Here is a 13,713-nt window from a genome sequence, read left to right on the forward strand (position 1 = left end):
ATAAAACCTTTTATGCTATGCATAGTGCACAGAGGTAGCCTCTTACTCCTTGTCCATGTAGGGACACTGGGAAAAGACTGGATTTTTCTTTATTCCAGTAGTGATTTGTGGTCTTGGATATTCTGTGAAGAGGTGAAATGTGCACTAAACATACAGCTGTCAGGATCAGGGATTCTTCTTAAAGCATGTCACAGTGGCCTTCAAGCTATCATTTCCCAAAGGTCTTTGAAGGGAAAAGGTGCTACCTAGAAGAAGTTGGTAATCTTAGAACTAAAACCAAGGATAGGCGTTGTATCCTAGTGTAGTGGGCTACAGACTTAGTCATCATGTTAAAATTACATCCGTCCTCTCTAAATATACGTATTTATTAAAAGCAAAATGACAACTAAACAATATTACTGACCTTTGAGAAGAGAGGGACTTGAAATGCAAGACAGAGGAGTCAAAGATGGCGAGGGTGTATCAGGCTTCGTGCTGCATGACAGCAAGCTCCATCTCCTAGCTTTATTACAGCATCAGAATATTACGAAAGGAAGTTGTTTTCTCTTTGGTCAGATAAAACACTTTCAGTGCTTTATCTCAAGCTTAGGTTAGATTTTATTTTTTTTTTTATTTCTTTTTTGTTAAATTAAAGTAGTAAATCCTTCATCCTTCTGGGTAAAAAAAAATACCATCAGTAAACAACCCTGAACACATTAAAGTCAGGCAAAGCTTCTAGTCAATGACAGTGTCTTGACATGTTAGGGAATGAGTTTAAGTCCTCTCCCCAAAAGCTTATGCCACATAATACCACTTTTGTTTATTTTTCATATGAGAACTGTGAATTACTTAGGGCACAGATGCAGCCTCTGGCACATTATTGTTCTATGCCAAGAAAAATATCTACTTCTTGAGATGTTCATTCCGTTTTGACAGGGTTTGCCTGGAATTCAGCAAAGCACTGTTATCAGAGCTGAATTGTCTGCTATTTAATATTTGTTAGGAGAGTTGCATCCAATGTGCGTTGTTTCACTCCAGGGAAGGGAAGGAGGTACAAGGTAATTTAATTGTTTGTGGGTTGTTTGTACCTGTTAAAAAAAAAAAAAAAAATCTCCTCAATTTTCTATACAGAGAAAGCCAGCTGCTTTTTTTTTCTGGAGATGTTAAAAAGTTCTGATCTGTGCAAGTGCAGTAGTGAGACTGTTCTTCGTTGAAGAAGGTCACTTCATTACACCAACCTCTGACTTCATCAGGTCAATGTATCTTCAGAGAAGACAGAGCAAAAATAGACCAAGATGCCAAAAAAAAAAAAAAAATCAGGTATGGCAAAACTGTGCTCAGAGGGCAGGCTGGAAGTCTTAGCAGCAGGAGAAAGGAAAAGGTGTGCAGAGGGTAGATCTTGGCCTTTTCATTTTTTTCCACACGAGCATTGACTAGTTTTGACTAGAAGTTACAAAATCAATGTGGTTAAATGTAATTAATATACAAATATGTTTATATATAACATGTTTATTTCTGTGGAACTTTTTATGAGACTGAGGCAGTTGCTGAGACAGTAAGATTTAGCACCCTTACAGGAAGGAATGTGTAGTTATATTAGGTAACATTTGGGAGAAGTTTTAACTGTAAGAACTGGTGCCAGGGTTTCTGTTATTGGGGAATTCACAAAAAAATCCACTTCATGATTGTCTTCTTGAGTTGTTCCTGAAAGCACCTGGCTTGTTAGAAGACTTGATTCAGACTGCATCTGAGTCTGATTCAATTTAACGAGCTCCTAGATGGAGGTCACAAATGTTGGAAAGCCTTGCCTGTAGGTTTCTTAGTCTGGACAACGTGGGCTAAATTCCAAGCAATTTAAAAAAACCCTGAAAAGAGACCTCAGCCAACAGTGCTGGATTGAGATGGATCCTTTTCAGAAACGTGTTTCTTAAGCTATTCTGTGTGTATGTGCCAGCACATGCCCAGCTTTCCGTGGACATAAGTTATGACTGATCCGAATCACTTGAGCCAGTGACTTGCATGCCAAATCGAGAAACAGTGCCCAAACACAAATGCACAGGGAATTGACCTCAGCCTAGAGATTTGATATAGTATGCTTTAAAAAAAATAAAAATCCTTCAACCTCAATGACTTTCTGTCCTGCCATTTCTGAGATGTGGCTGCGGTTGACAGTTGAGTTATTGCTTTGCAAGATGCATACTTCCAGTCTTAGTGCAATCTCATATTTCTCTAGATAGTCTGAAGTTCATTCCGTAATTTAGTTTGCTGTTAACTCATAAACAGACTCAAAAATGCTGGTTTTATATTGAATTAGGGCTTGAAAAACAAGATGTCAAGGAGAAGGCTTTACAAAACTTTCAGTTTGAGGCCTTGGTGCAAAATTTGGTACATTTTCTTTTAAATATGTTGTCTTTTCCAGGATACTAATGAAGAATATTCCCCTCTGGAATGGTTAAATTTTTGAAATCATGTCAATTATGCATCTTGAGTTCTGTGACTGACTTTAACAGCTTCTTTGGAATGGTGTTAATATTAAAGTAAGTTACTTTCATGGTAATCTTGAGTGAGTTAAAACCTGTAACTCTTATCTGCCTTGACAGCTGAATTGTGAAATAACGTGGTAGAAAATCCAGTTATTTGGATCTGGTGTGGCTGGAAAGGTATGGATACTGGCCGAAAAAGTGTATTCCTTCACTCTGGATACATTGGTGTGATGAAAAGGAATTGCCTTGAATCTTTGCTGTTCCTCTGTGTTGTACCAGAGTTTGTAAGAGAGTGTGAAGTAGTGTTATGTAGAAATGGACTCCCTGAAGGACCACGTTTCTTCTGTTGCTCAGCTTGCATCTTTGGCTCCTCTTGCCTGCTGACTGGTCTTACACACCTTAAAGAGCTGCCTTGGTTGGCTTTGAATTCTGAATTTCCTTCTTATTTTTTTTTTTTTTTTTTTAAGGATTTAGGGTTCTAATATAGTAGGAGGACCCAGGATATAGCAGGGAGCGAAATGCTTCACAGGAGGAGGGCTGGAGATTGTGGGAATTTGTCAGAGCTGGAAGAGAGAGTTTTAGAGAGGGGATGACATCACTGATAGCAGAGAGACCCCGTTGAATGGGCAGATATGACTAGTAACACATGGCGTGCAAGGGAGCATGGCAGATCTGACCTTCCTACACCTGATTTCTTTTCTGTGACAGTTTGGGCATGGAGAACAGCCACAGCCTTTTTACCAAAGGAGCAAAAACTTGTCACTTCACAGATGTCAGCAACTGTGAGCTGTCCTGTAGGATCTGTTGGAAGGAAGCTGGAGAAATAACAAAAGCAAGATAGTGGCATGGGAACAATGAGCAGGTCAGCACTGGAGATGGGGAGAGAAGGAAGAGGGAAAGAGAATCAAACTGAGAACAGCACAAAGGAAGGTAGGAGAAATAGAGAAGGGGAGGCTGCAGCTGAAAAAGGGCAACAAACTGTAAAAAGACAGAGGATGATTGAGGAAGACAGATGGCAACATGCAATAATCGAAGAATCTGCAGGTAAGTAACTTGTTCTCTGTTCCATTTGTATGCATACCCTCCATCTTCCCCCTGGACACAACAGAACAGAAGTCTTGCATGTAGTTGAGCACAGCAGTGAAAAAATAGTTGTGAAATCAGAAGACTAGCAAGACTGATCTCTCAAATACTTTTGCCATTCCTCAGTAATCACTTATTTTCTGTCCATTTCTTTCTGTATTATGTAGTAAGGATGGGCCCATTTTGCTCACGTTAATGGATTGGTATGAATCAAAATCTCATCAAGGGCATGAGCAGGTGATGAAGTGTTGTTTTCAACTGGTAGGTGGAGTGGTACCAGTCAAAAATGACTTATTTCTAGAGTCTACTGCATCTTGGTGCTTTTCTCCTGCACTGACTGAAATGCTTGTATGTCAAAGGCTGTGTTTCTGCAGGGCTTTGGATGATCTGAAGGTAACAACTAGATTGCTCCACAGCAGTAATTTGAAAAAAGCTGTGCATTTTGGGAAGATGGTTGTAGGGAGAGCAAACATTGGCAGCATTATCTTTGGTTGCCTAGTTTATATCACAGGTTAACAGAAAAAGAAGGCCAGCGAGCAACCAGAAGTGTTCCACTTGGTTGTTTTGTTGAACATGCACCTGGTATAAAAGTGCCTCCACATGGCAGGCATCTCTAGGGCTTTGCACATCTATCAAGTTAATGAATGCTGAATGCCTGGTTCTGCTTACGACTTCCACCTGCTTTGCCTAGCTAGTGCTCCTTCGAGTTCAGTCGAGCTGTCCTGATTTTTCATTTGAGTAACTAAGAGGGAATTAAGGCGCATGTGTTTATTCCCTTAATAATTTCTACACTATTCTAAATTAACATGAAATATTTGTTTGGTTAGTGTTTTTGTGTGTGTACCAGTGCTTACGATGTCTCTCTGCTCCTGTTTTTTTTTTTTTTTTTTTTTTAAAAAGTACCTCCTGCTAATAGCTAATGAGTAATAACTTGGTAAAGCAGTGACAAACTCATCATGCAAATTACAGTTTGAAACTTGGATCGGTGCCATGCTGTACATCTTATTTCTCCCATTTGTTGCTAGAGTTGTTACAGAAATTAATGGCATCCAGTCCTGAAAAAAAATGACCTCCAACTCTGAGTTCAGGAGAGTAGTGTTCATTAGAAAGTGATCAAAATTGAATAGATTGAATTACTATGAGGAATTGCTATTAAATTTGCTGGCATACTTGCATTTAATCAAACAAGCTTTGTTTAAAGCAAGCAAGAGGAAAAGACTTTGTCAGTGCAGCGTTGTACAAATGATGGATCTGCTACCTGCTAATTAGGATACTGCCATGAAGCATGTCCATTGACACGAACTGGAGTACGTTCATACCCTAACAAAACTAGGATCAATTTTATATCTCATACCTTTTTTAAGTTTTTGCTTAGAGTTATTGAATGGCCATGGTTTAAAGAAAACCAGCCACAAGGTTTTATCCCATGACTTATTGCAGAAAGCAATGTTCATATTGCAAAAGCATGTGGGGAAATTAGCACCAGTCTCTTCTATTGCATGTGGCACTGGAGATGTGAAGTAGTGAGTTTGTAATGAGTGGGCAGGAGGTTGGGAAAGTGCCTAAAAGAAGAAAATATACGGGGAAGAGTTGAACTCGAGGCGTATGGTGCACTTGGTGGGTTCTGTGAAGTTCTGACTGCTTGGTTTGTAATCACTGATGTTAATTACTCCTTTTTAGAGGAAATTATATAACGGGTGGGGAGCAAAGCGTATTGAGCTCTGGACTCGGTGGTGGGAAGATGTTTTGAGCGTGGACCTCTGTCAGGGCTCGCTCCCTTCAGCAGCCAACCTGCCCCTTGGGCTTTGACCCTGCAAAAGCGAGCCGCGAACAGCATGAAGGAGAAGCCTCCTGCACCCGGGGCCGCCTTCTGAGCCGCCCAAGCAGCCCCCAAAGCTCCCCCTGCCCCTGGGCTCAGCTGCGGGCAGGCAGGAGGAGGAGGAAGAAGAGGAGGAGGAGGAGGAGGAGGAGAGGCTCAGCTCTGCCTCCTCAGCCGCGGCTGCCGGGGGCGGGGGTAGCGAGGCGCGGCCGGGGGCCGGGCCGGGCGGAGGGAGGGCGGCTTGCGGCGCATTTTTGGCGGCGCGGAGCGGGGCCGCTTTGTCTGCGGGGAAACTTTGGCGGGGGGTCGGGGGCCGAGGAGCTGCCCCGGCACCTGCCGAGGGCTGCCGGGGCTCCTCTGCGCCCGCCGCGGGGCCATGGGCGCCTGGGCGCCGCTCTGCCTCCTCAGCGCGGCGCTGGCTGCTGCCGCCTCAGGTGAGTCCCGTCCCGGGAGCTGCCCCGAGGGGGGGAGGAGGAGGGTCGGTGCCCTGAGGAGAAGCCCCCCCCAGGCGGTCCCTGTAGGTTTTGGGGCGCCTCCTCTCCCTCCCTCCCCGGCCGGGGGTCCGTCTGGCGCCCCCCGCCATTTTGGCTGCCCCCCGCCTCGGGCCGGCTGTGCCCGCTCCCAAAATGGGCGCGGGGGGGACCGCGGGCGGCTGAGGGGCGGGGGGTGCCCGGCGGGGGGCTTCACCTCAGGCACGGCACCTGGGGCGAGGGAGGGTGAGCAGGGGGCTTGGGACAGCTGAAATCCACTAAGAGGGTGGGGGTTTCCGAAGCCAGGGTCCTTTTTATTTTAAGAAATTGTGTGTTGCCAGTGCCTGGGTGCGAAAGGGGCTGAGCAGAGCCTCGTGCCCCCGTCCCATCCCGCGTGTCACCGCTGTTGGTGGCGGTGGGGAGGGCAGAGATCATTGCCCATGGGGTTTCTGCTTGTGCGGTGTGCTAAAACAGCGATAACGGGGTCTTTGGGAAACGCGCAGGATCTTAAATCGTCACCTTGCACCGATTTAAGAGATTTCTGAGGTAAACTTAACGTTGTGGGGATGTTGCTGTGAGTGCGGCGAAGGCATTGACCAGTGACTGCTTCTGTCACTCGAATTGGAAAAAAAAAAAAAAAAAAGTGTTCTGGAGAGACTTAAAGCTCTGTGTGATCTTACTACAGCTGTCAGTGCAGGGGCTAAGGTTATCGATAGCTTGATTTTGGGAACGTAGCGGGGCTGCGCTTGTGCTCTGAGGTGGTTTTCTGGCTTTCTCTTTGGCTGTGGGCTGTTGGTTCCTGAAGTGACAGGCTCCCCACGTACAGCGCCCAGTGTAAAGTGTCACGTTTGCTTTAGCCATCTTAACGAACAGCAGGAGTTAGAGGCTGTGTCTGGGTGTGAACGGGGATATTAACCTGGTGAGCAGAGGGATTCATTTCCAAAAGAACAAAATCCGACAGCCACCCTACCAACCACCTGTATGGGGTATGCCTGGCACAAGTAATAACTAGACAGAAAGCCAGGGGGGTTCTTCCACAGATCGCTCAGCGCATGCAAGGTGCCGTGCTCTTTGGAGGGAGCCCTTCCAGGTGAGCTTTGCAAACAGCCCCCTATCGCTCCGGTGACCTGGAGCTGTGTGGAAAGCCAGGGTGCTGCAAAGCTCTGTTTGCTTTGTAGCTGCTCCTGGGGTGAGCCTGTGTGCACAAGGTGCAGGCTGTAGCGCTGAGAGAGACTCAGAGGCCTCTCCCATCCCCGCCGATGCCTGCCTGGCGATGAGTTCCTTGGCACACGACCGCTCTCTCGCGAGGTATTTACAGTGCCTGGCACAAAGGGCCCCAGATGTAATTACAGCCCTTTGAAGCAGAGGTAGGAAATGGTGCTGATTTTTTTTGTGTCCCCCTCACACCCCTTTCTTAAGGGCTTCGAGTCTTTAGTGAAGGCTGTGACACAATAATTCATCTTCTATGATGTTAAGTCATTTTTTCCGTACTTTTAAGGGACTATAGTCATTAAGTAAAGAAGGAAGGGCAGTGAGCCCTTTTCAGGATTAAAATGGTCAAGCTGTGAATGGTCAAGCTGTATCAGCTTTAAATAATTGGTGTTAAGTATTATTTTTTCATGTGCCTTCCAACCATATATGACCTTGTAGTGTTTTGTACAGAATTTTGAGGAGCAGGAGAATGAGAAACCTTGAAATTATTCTCTCCTCTCAAAAGAAGAGTATGGGGGGAGGAAAGGGTTGTGAGGGGCAGGAGAATAAGTGGTATTTGATGAAAATAAATGCACTATCATGAAGTCTAGATACAGTAATATCTTTTTTTTTTTTTTTTTTTTCCTTCCTGGGTTGCTATGGAAGTCAAGTAAACTAATGATCAGGTAATTGCTGAGAGCCTGAGTCTTAGTGGCACTCGGGTGCCTTGGCACCACCATGAAAATGCAGTGTGGATGTGAGTGAAACCCGGCGTTTCAGCATGTTGTCCTCTCCCATGCTCAGTCTGCACGTGTCATCGTCCTAGTGCCAGCATGAGTAGAAAGGAACCTACAGAGTATGAAAGAAACACAACTGGGCTCTTAAGGCTCATCTTTTTGGCAGGGGAAAATGATTCCTGCTGGTGCCTCTGCAGCCTCTTGTAGCCGAGCTGAGGACCAGCTTGAAGGAGGAGCTCTTAGTCTCAAGCAGTGCGGCTCCAAGGTTTTCTGTACAAATTTGTCTAATCTGCTTTTTATGGGAAAAACCACTCTTTGACAAGGAAATTCTTAGTTCTCTGGGTGGTCCCTCGAGGCAGCTTTTCTCCCGTTCTTTGCTTTTAATCTTTGGGCTTCTTGGGTTGCTTTTGATTTCACATTCTTGTCACAGTAGACAGATACGTGCTGTTGTTTGAGAAGGGCTGTTTCCCAGAAAATCAATGGAAGAAGTGTCACTGAGCTTATTCATGGCTTTATTTTCTAACCTCTTATTTGACTTATTGAAGCAGAATATATCAAGTGTGCTTGAATGGGTGCGCATCTCTCTGTCACTTGCCTGGAGAAGCTTTCCCTCTCCCAGCAGCATCAGGTGGGAAGCCTGAAGGCTGACGAGCCCGTCAGCGGGGGAGATGTGAGATGTGACATGTTGTCTGTGGAGTGAGTTAGGGGCAGGAATTCATGGTTGCTCTTCTCACAGTGATCGCATTTTTATGTGTATATTCCTGTGCTTATTTGTTTCTCCTGTAAATGGTAAAAGGATTTATAGGAGCACAGAGAAGAGCCTGCTCTTTAGCATGCAATTTGAGTGCTGTGTAACCTTGCATTTTTAAGGGTTGTATTTTGCCATTGAATAGCAGTGGCTTGCCTGTATTTCAGCAAGAGATCGGGCCATGAATCAAAGTAGAAATAGAGTTGTAAGCTTCATCTTAAGTGTATATTGTGAGCCCTTTTTCCTTGGAGGAGACAGCTGTGGCAGTGGAGGGAGAGAAGATGTGCCCCTTGCATGGGAGGCACCAAACACAGGAATCTGTCACCCATCTGAGGGGGCATAAGGGGGTATAAGGTGCTTCTGGGAATGGGTTGGCCTGTTCAAAATAAAATAAGGCAGGTGACTGGTGATTGTGTGTGTGTTTGTGTGTGTATATATATATATATATTTATTTTATTTTATTTTATTTTGCTTCTAATTCATCCTTTTTTTTTGTCCCACAGGTGCCTGTGTCTACCAAGGCTTGGTTTTTGAGGTAGGTGAGCTTCAGTGTATTATGTTGGGGAAAATGTTCGAGGAGGTGCTGTTGGACTTTACTTTCACTGCTGATTTTGTCACCTCTGCTGGAGATGGCTGATCTTCCAGCAGGTTGCAGAGCAGCCTTCAGCCCGCGGGGAAAACAGCAGCAAAATAAATATTGCCCTCAGGGAGGTCAGCAACTCTCCCTGGGCCTTTGTGAACCCAACCACTCTCCATCTCAGTACAGCTCTGCCTGCTTCTAATTGGGACTCCTTATTTGTCCAGCGTGTGAAAGATGTGTGAGATTTTACAGCTTGGAAGATAGAAATCATAAATATGCAGTCCTGGGCAGGACAAAATAGTCTTTTGTAAAATGTCTCAGTGATGCTAGGTACGTTCTGTGTTGTTTTTTTTCCCCCTAAATTTATAAGGTATTAGTGGCAGAAAGTGAACACATTTTCTCAATTGATTATGGTAAGTACTGGGTGCCTTGATGCTTCTTTCTTGATCCAAAGTATTTTGTTTTAGTGTCTTCCTCTTTACGTGTACGTATTCCACAAATAACTTCATAAATAGTCCAAATCTGTGATTCTTGTACAAACTGCTCTGTTCTGTAACACTTGGTAGCACTGCTTAGGTGCTTTGGGCTGAGAGGGAAAGGCCGAGCAGCTTGCTGTCCTGGAGTGCTCCTGTACCTGCCTCTGACCCCACAGCCAACTTGCTCAGGGATCTGTTGCTGTGGTCTGGCAAGCAGCACGCAGCAGCCAGGGAAAACCTGGGTGTTCATTGCTCTTCCAGCAATTTAGCCAAGCTTGTGGTGTGCGAGAGAAGCATGGCACCCCTGTAGCTTTTGGCCTTCTGACCTGGACCCTCGCTCTTGGAAGTTTTTTTGCCCCAAGAGGGAAATGTAGCGCAGATTGCTGGAGGTGAATGTTGCCGGTGGGTGGCTTGGGGAGAAGCTGCGTCAGGCTGAACGGGTTTGCTTCTCTCCGTAATGCACTGTGGAGAGTCGGTGTTTTAGGAGCCATTGGGAAGTTTGCCTGGGCTCCAACTTGAAGGAGTTGTATGGCAGGTTGCGCTCTTCTGAGCATTGCAGCTCAGTGAGCTGAAAGGTTGGTAAATGAGGGGTTTTAATCTGTTACCACTTCTCACTGATGCCAGTTGCAATTTGTTTTTGCTTTCTCTGTTTCCTTGCTGTTGTTTCTCTGCTTCCCCTGCAGCTGCGTCTGAAATGCTAGCACAGGTCTTGGCAATATCTTGACATAAATTTTGCGTGTGGGGATATTTCACATTACCTGTCCCGTTTAAAGAACTTGCTCCCCGTATCCTTGACTTCATCTTTATCTCTGTTTAATAAGTTAGTATTTTTTATTAGGAAACCATTACAAGTTTTCATTAGCTGCACAAGAGAATTGCTCTGCAGTAAAACTCAGCTCGGTACCTGCATTAGTATTTTGGCTCTGACATTTATAATAGAGTAAAACTGGAACGACCCAAGCTTATCATTCTTAGAACAAGCTCCTATCCTCTAGAAGGAGCAGCGCTGCCAGAGCAGCGTGTGAGGGATTTGCCTCGTGGCTGAGCTGCGTGTGGGTGGCAGGAGTAGACCCGAGTGACTTTGTCTGTACCCGAGGAGCTCTCTGTGCCTTCACCTGTGCTCTGGAAAGCCAGAGGAAAGCAAGGGCAGGCCGTGTCCCAGCTGGAGGGGAGCTGAGCTGTCTGCATCAGGGGTTAAAGCAAATCTTACACCAGTGGGGGCTGACTTGTGAGAGCACAGGTGGGGCTGACAGCAGAATGTGGCTGTGGGGTTCCTCGCTGGTGATGCTGCTGCATGCCCCGAGGGGAGTGGAGGAGCAGGCTGGGGGATAACTCTGTGGTTTTAGTGTTTGTGTATGACTGTGGGGAGCTGCATATAAAAACATGTTGAGTGGAGAAACCCCAGTGGCAGGGCAGACCTGCAGACAGGGATCTTATCTCGACAGAATCTGTTGCAGAGGAGGAATGTGCCTTCTGGGTACCTGTGCGTACAAACCATTTACTCCCGGGGAAGGCAGCTTTTCTGAATGACAAGAAGGCATCGGGCCAAACTCTGCAGCCTCTCCTGATGGCTGTCGTTGCAATGTGTCCTTGGCTCTAAAAGAGCTGTTCATCCCCTCCCTGCAAATACGTCTGTAGAAATTTCCTTACATCCAAAATTATGGTTAGACATGCTTTTTTTTTTCTTTTCTTTTCAGTCTCGTGCTATTCAGGGCTTTTCTTGGTGTGTTGGGTGCAAGTAGTTGTAGGTGAGCTGTTCCTAGGGTGTTGTAGGAACGCTAGCTGCTGCGAGTCTTGCTTTATGGCACTTGGCTGCCTTGCTTCTGCTGCAAACCCCAACTCTTCAGTCCCTTGAAAAATCCTCTGGGCATAAATCAGGCACTCAAGAACAGCGAATGCAAGTGCTGCAGAGCTGCGTGAATCGTTGACACAGGGGAGAGCGTTCTGCATCTTGCTTGGCTGACTTAGCTGATTGTGTATCAAGGGTCAGCTTCTGTTCGTGCAGTTCCTCTGAGGGAAAACATCTCTGTTTCGTTTCCAGCTGTGCTGGGGAGGCTTGTGTTATTCCCTCTTCCTTCACCTTTGAGGGAGTTTTCAGGTCCATACAGCCAGGGCTGCTGCTTTTATTTAGCAAAGAAGAAAATGCATGTTCCTTGCTTTTCTTAGCTGGAGGGTAGCGTAGGTGGGGTGGGGAGACTTTCACGCCCCAGTGAAGGTAAATGGTCGGGGGAGGTATTGGCAAAGTCTGTGTCTGCATCTTTCTTCCAGCTGCCTTGTACCAAGAGTAGTTCTCAGCCCTGGGAGGATGGGAGAAGAATGGGGCTGTGAGTTAAGGTGGGAGTTGGATTAAATGGAAAGTGTGGTTCGGTAAATGACACTATCTGTCTGATAGACTTTGCAAGAGGGAAGGACAAGTCCAGCTGAGTGATCTCCACTAAACTCTCTTTTGGTTGTGTTAAAACACAGGTGTGGTCTGTTCCAACACTTGTGGTAACAGATGCAGGAATGAATCTGGGGAGTGACAGGCTCGTTTGGAAATATCTGGAGATGCATACAATGGCTTTATAATGTTACAAAGCAGCAGTGAAGCTAAGCAACTCTTCTTGAAATAGAATAGGTTTCTAATCTTGGAGTTTGGATGAAGCTAGATGGAATACAAAGCCCTACCCTTACCCTCACATGTACTGTACTTGTGCTTCTACCAAAAATTTATCTTCCCTTTTTCCTTTTGGAACTGTCTGAAAAAAGAATCCAGTGCTTAATTGACTTGAATGTCTGCAGAGAAGAGACCTAGGTTTAGCAGTCAGAAGAGCAACAGGCCCTTCTGGAAAAGAGAAAATCATAATCATCTAGGTTGGAAGAGACCTCCAAATCACCCAGTCCAGCCTCTGACTTAACACTAACAAGTCCTCCACTAAACCGTATCACGAAGCTAAAAACCCCATGTTGTATCTCTTCTGATAACTACGCTTTTCGTCTTCCTAATTCTGCTCTGCAATCAGTCATGGAAGAGGTCACAAAAAGAAAAAATCTGTTGTATAAATACAACTTCCATCAGCTGCATTTCAAATCAAACCATGGGATCAATGTATGCTTTAGTTGTAACTTTCTGGAAACGTGTTCAAGGAGCTGGACCAACAGGCGAGGACACTAGCAAAAGTTGAGGGAATCAAAAAAAGAAAAGTGGAGGTGTAGAGATGTATTGTGCAAGAGGTCACTTCTTGCTCAGCTCCAGTGTATGCGCTTTTTTTTTTTTTTTTTTTTTTTTGAAACTGGATTATGTTTGGGTTATTTAATTCATTTCAGTGGCTAGTGTAGTCAGAGTAGAGAAACAAAGTGCTGCTTTCAAGTTTGGAGGAGGGGAGGGGCTTGTTGCTTGGTGTTTTCTCACCTGCTAGTGGCTGAAGGAAGGAATGCTCATGAAGGTGTTAATGCGAAAAGTTTGGAAGTTTGTGACAATAAAACAATTTGAAGAAATCTGGCACGACCGATTGCATATAACATCTGCTTTGTTAATAAACACTATTCTTTTATCATTTAAAAAAAAATTACAGACTTAGAAATCTCAAGGTTATGTGAGTATATTGTTTCAACTCTAAAGGAGGTCTCATTGTATGCATTCTAAATTTAATTCTTCTGTTTCCATCTGCACTTTGAGTCAAAAATGAATGGGGAAATATAAAAAGTAATGTTTCTTCAAACTTGAAGTAAACGTTCCTGCTCTGGATAGCTTCTATTTTAAATGAATTAAGTGACTATTAAAATTAATTCTTGGCAGGTGCAGAGCACTTCTGGATAGGGAAAATAACACCTTAGGGTAACAATGAGGCAAAGAAGTAGCAATCTCTTGTTATCTTGTTATAAAAGAGAATACTGAAAAAAAATGGGATCAGAATGATTTCAGGTGAAGGTTTTGCTTACCTTCAAGATAGTGAAAATGTCTTCTATAAATAATGTGATTTAATTGCTACCACTTAGCCTGGGGGTTACACCCTCAGCTCCTCCAGGGAGCAAACTATAAACTCCTCTTTATAACAGGCATATAACATTTTGTGTCTGTAAGCTCGAGTTTACCGCAGCACGAATCTCCCTTCTGTGTAATGTTCCCGTGACCACTTTGCTGGGGGTGCCTCTGAGCAGCCTGCGC

General features: G+C 44.9%; 1 protein-coding gene across 1 annotated transcript in view; it reads left to right on the top strand.

The window, feature by feature from the left end:
• Positions 1–5,740: 5,740 nt before the first annotated feature.
• FRAS1 (Fraser extracellular matrix complex subunit 1) overlaps positions 5,741–13,713 on the top strand; it is a gene marked incomplete at its 5' end in the record, with an annotated part of 146,622 nt that continues 138,649 nt past the window's right edge. The window contains 2 exons of the mRNA XM_084286307.1: positions 5,741–5,807; positions 9,014–9,045. Coding sequence (XP_084142433.1) covers positions 5,741–5,807; positions 9,014–9,045 — 99 coding nt within the window. The remainder of the gene's footprint in view (positions 5,808–9,013; positions 9,046–13,713) is intronic.

This window comes from Netta rufina (genome assembly GCF_964035555.1).
Source record: "Netta rufina genome assembly, chromosome: 4".
In the NCBI taxonomy this organism is placed as follows: domain Eukaryota; kingdom Metazoa; phylum Chordata; class Aves; order Anseriformes; family Anatidae; genus Netta; species Netta rufina.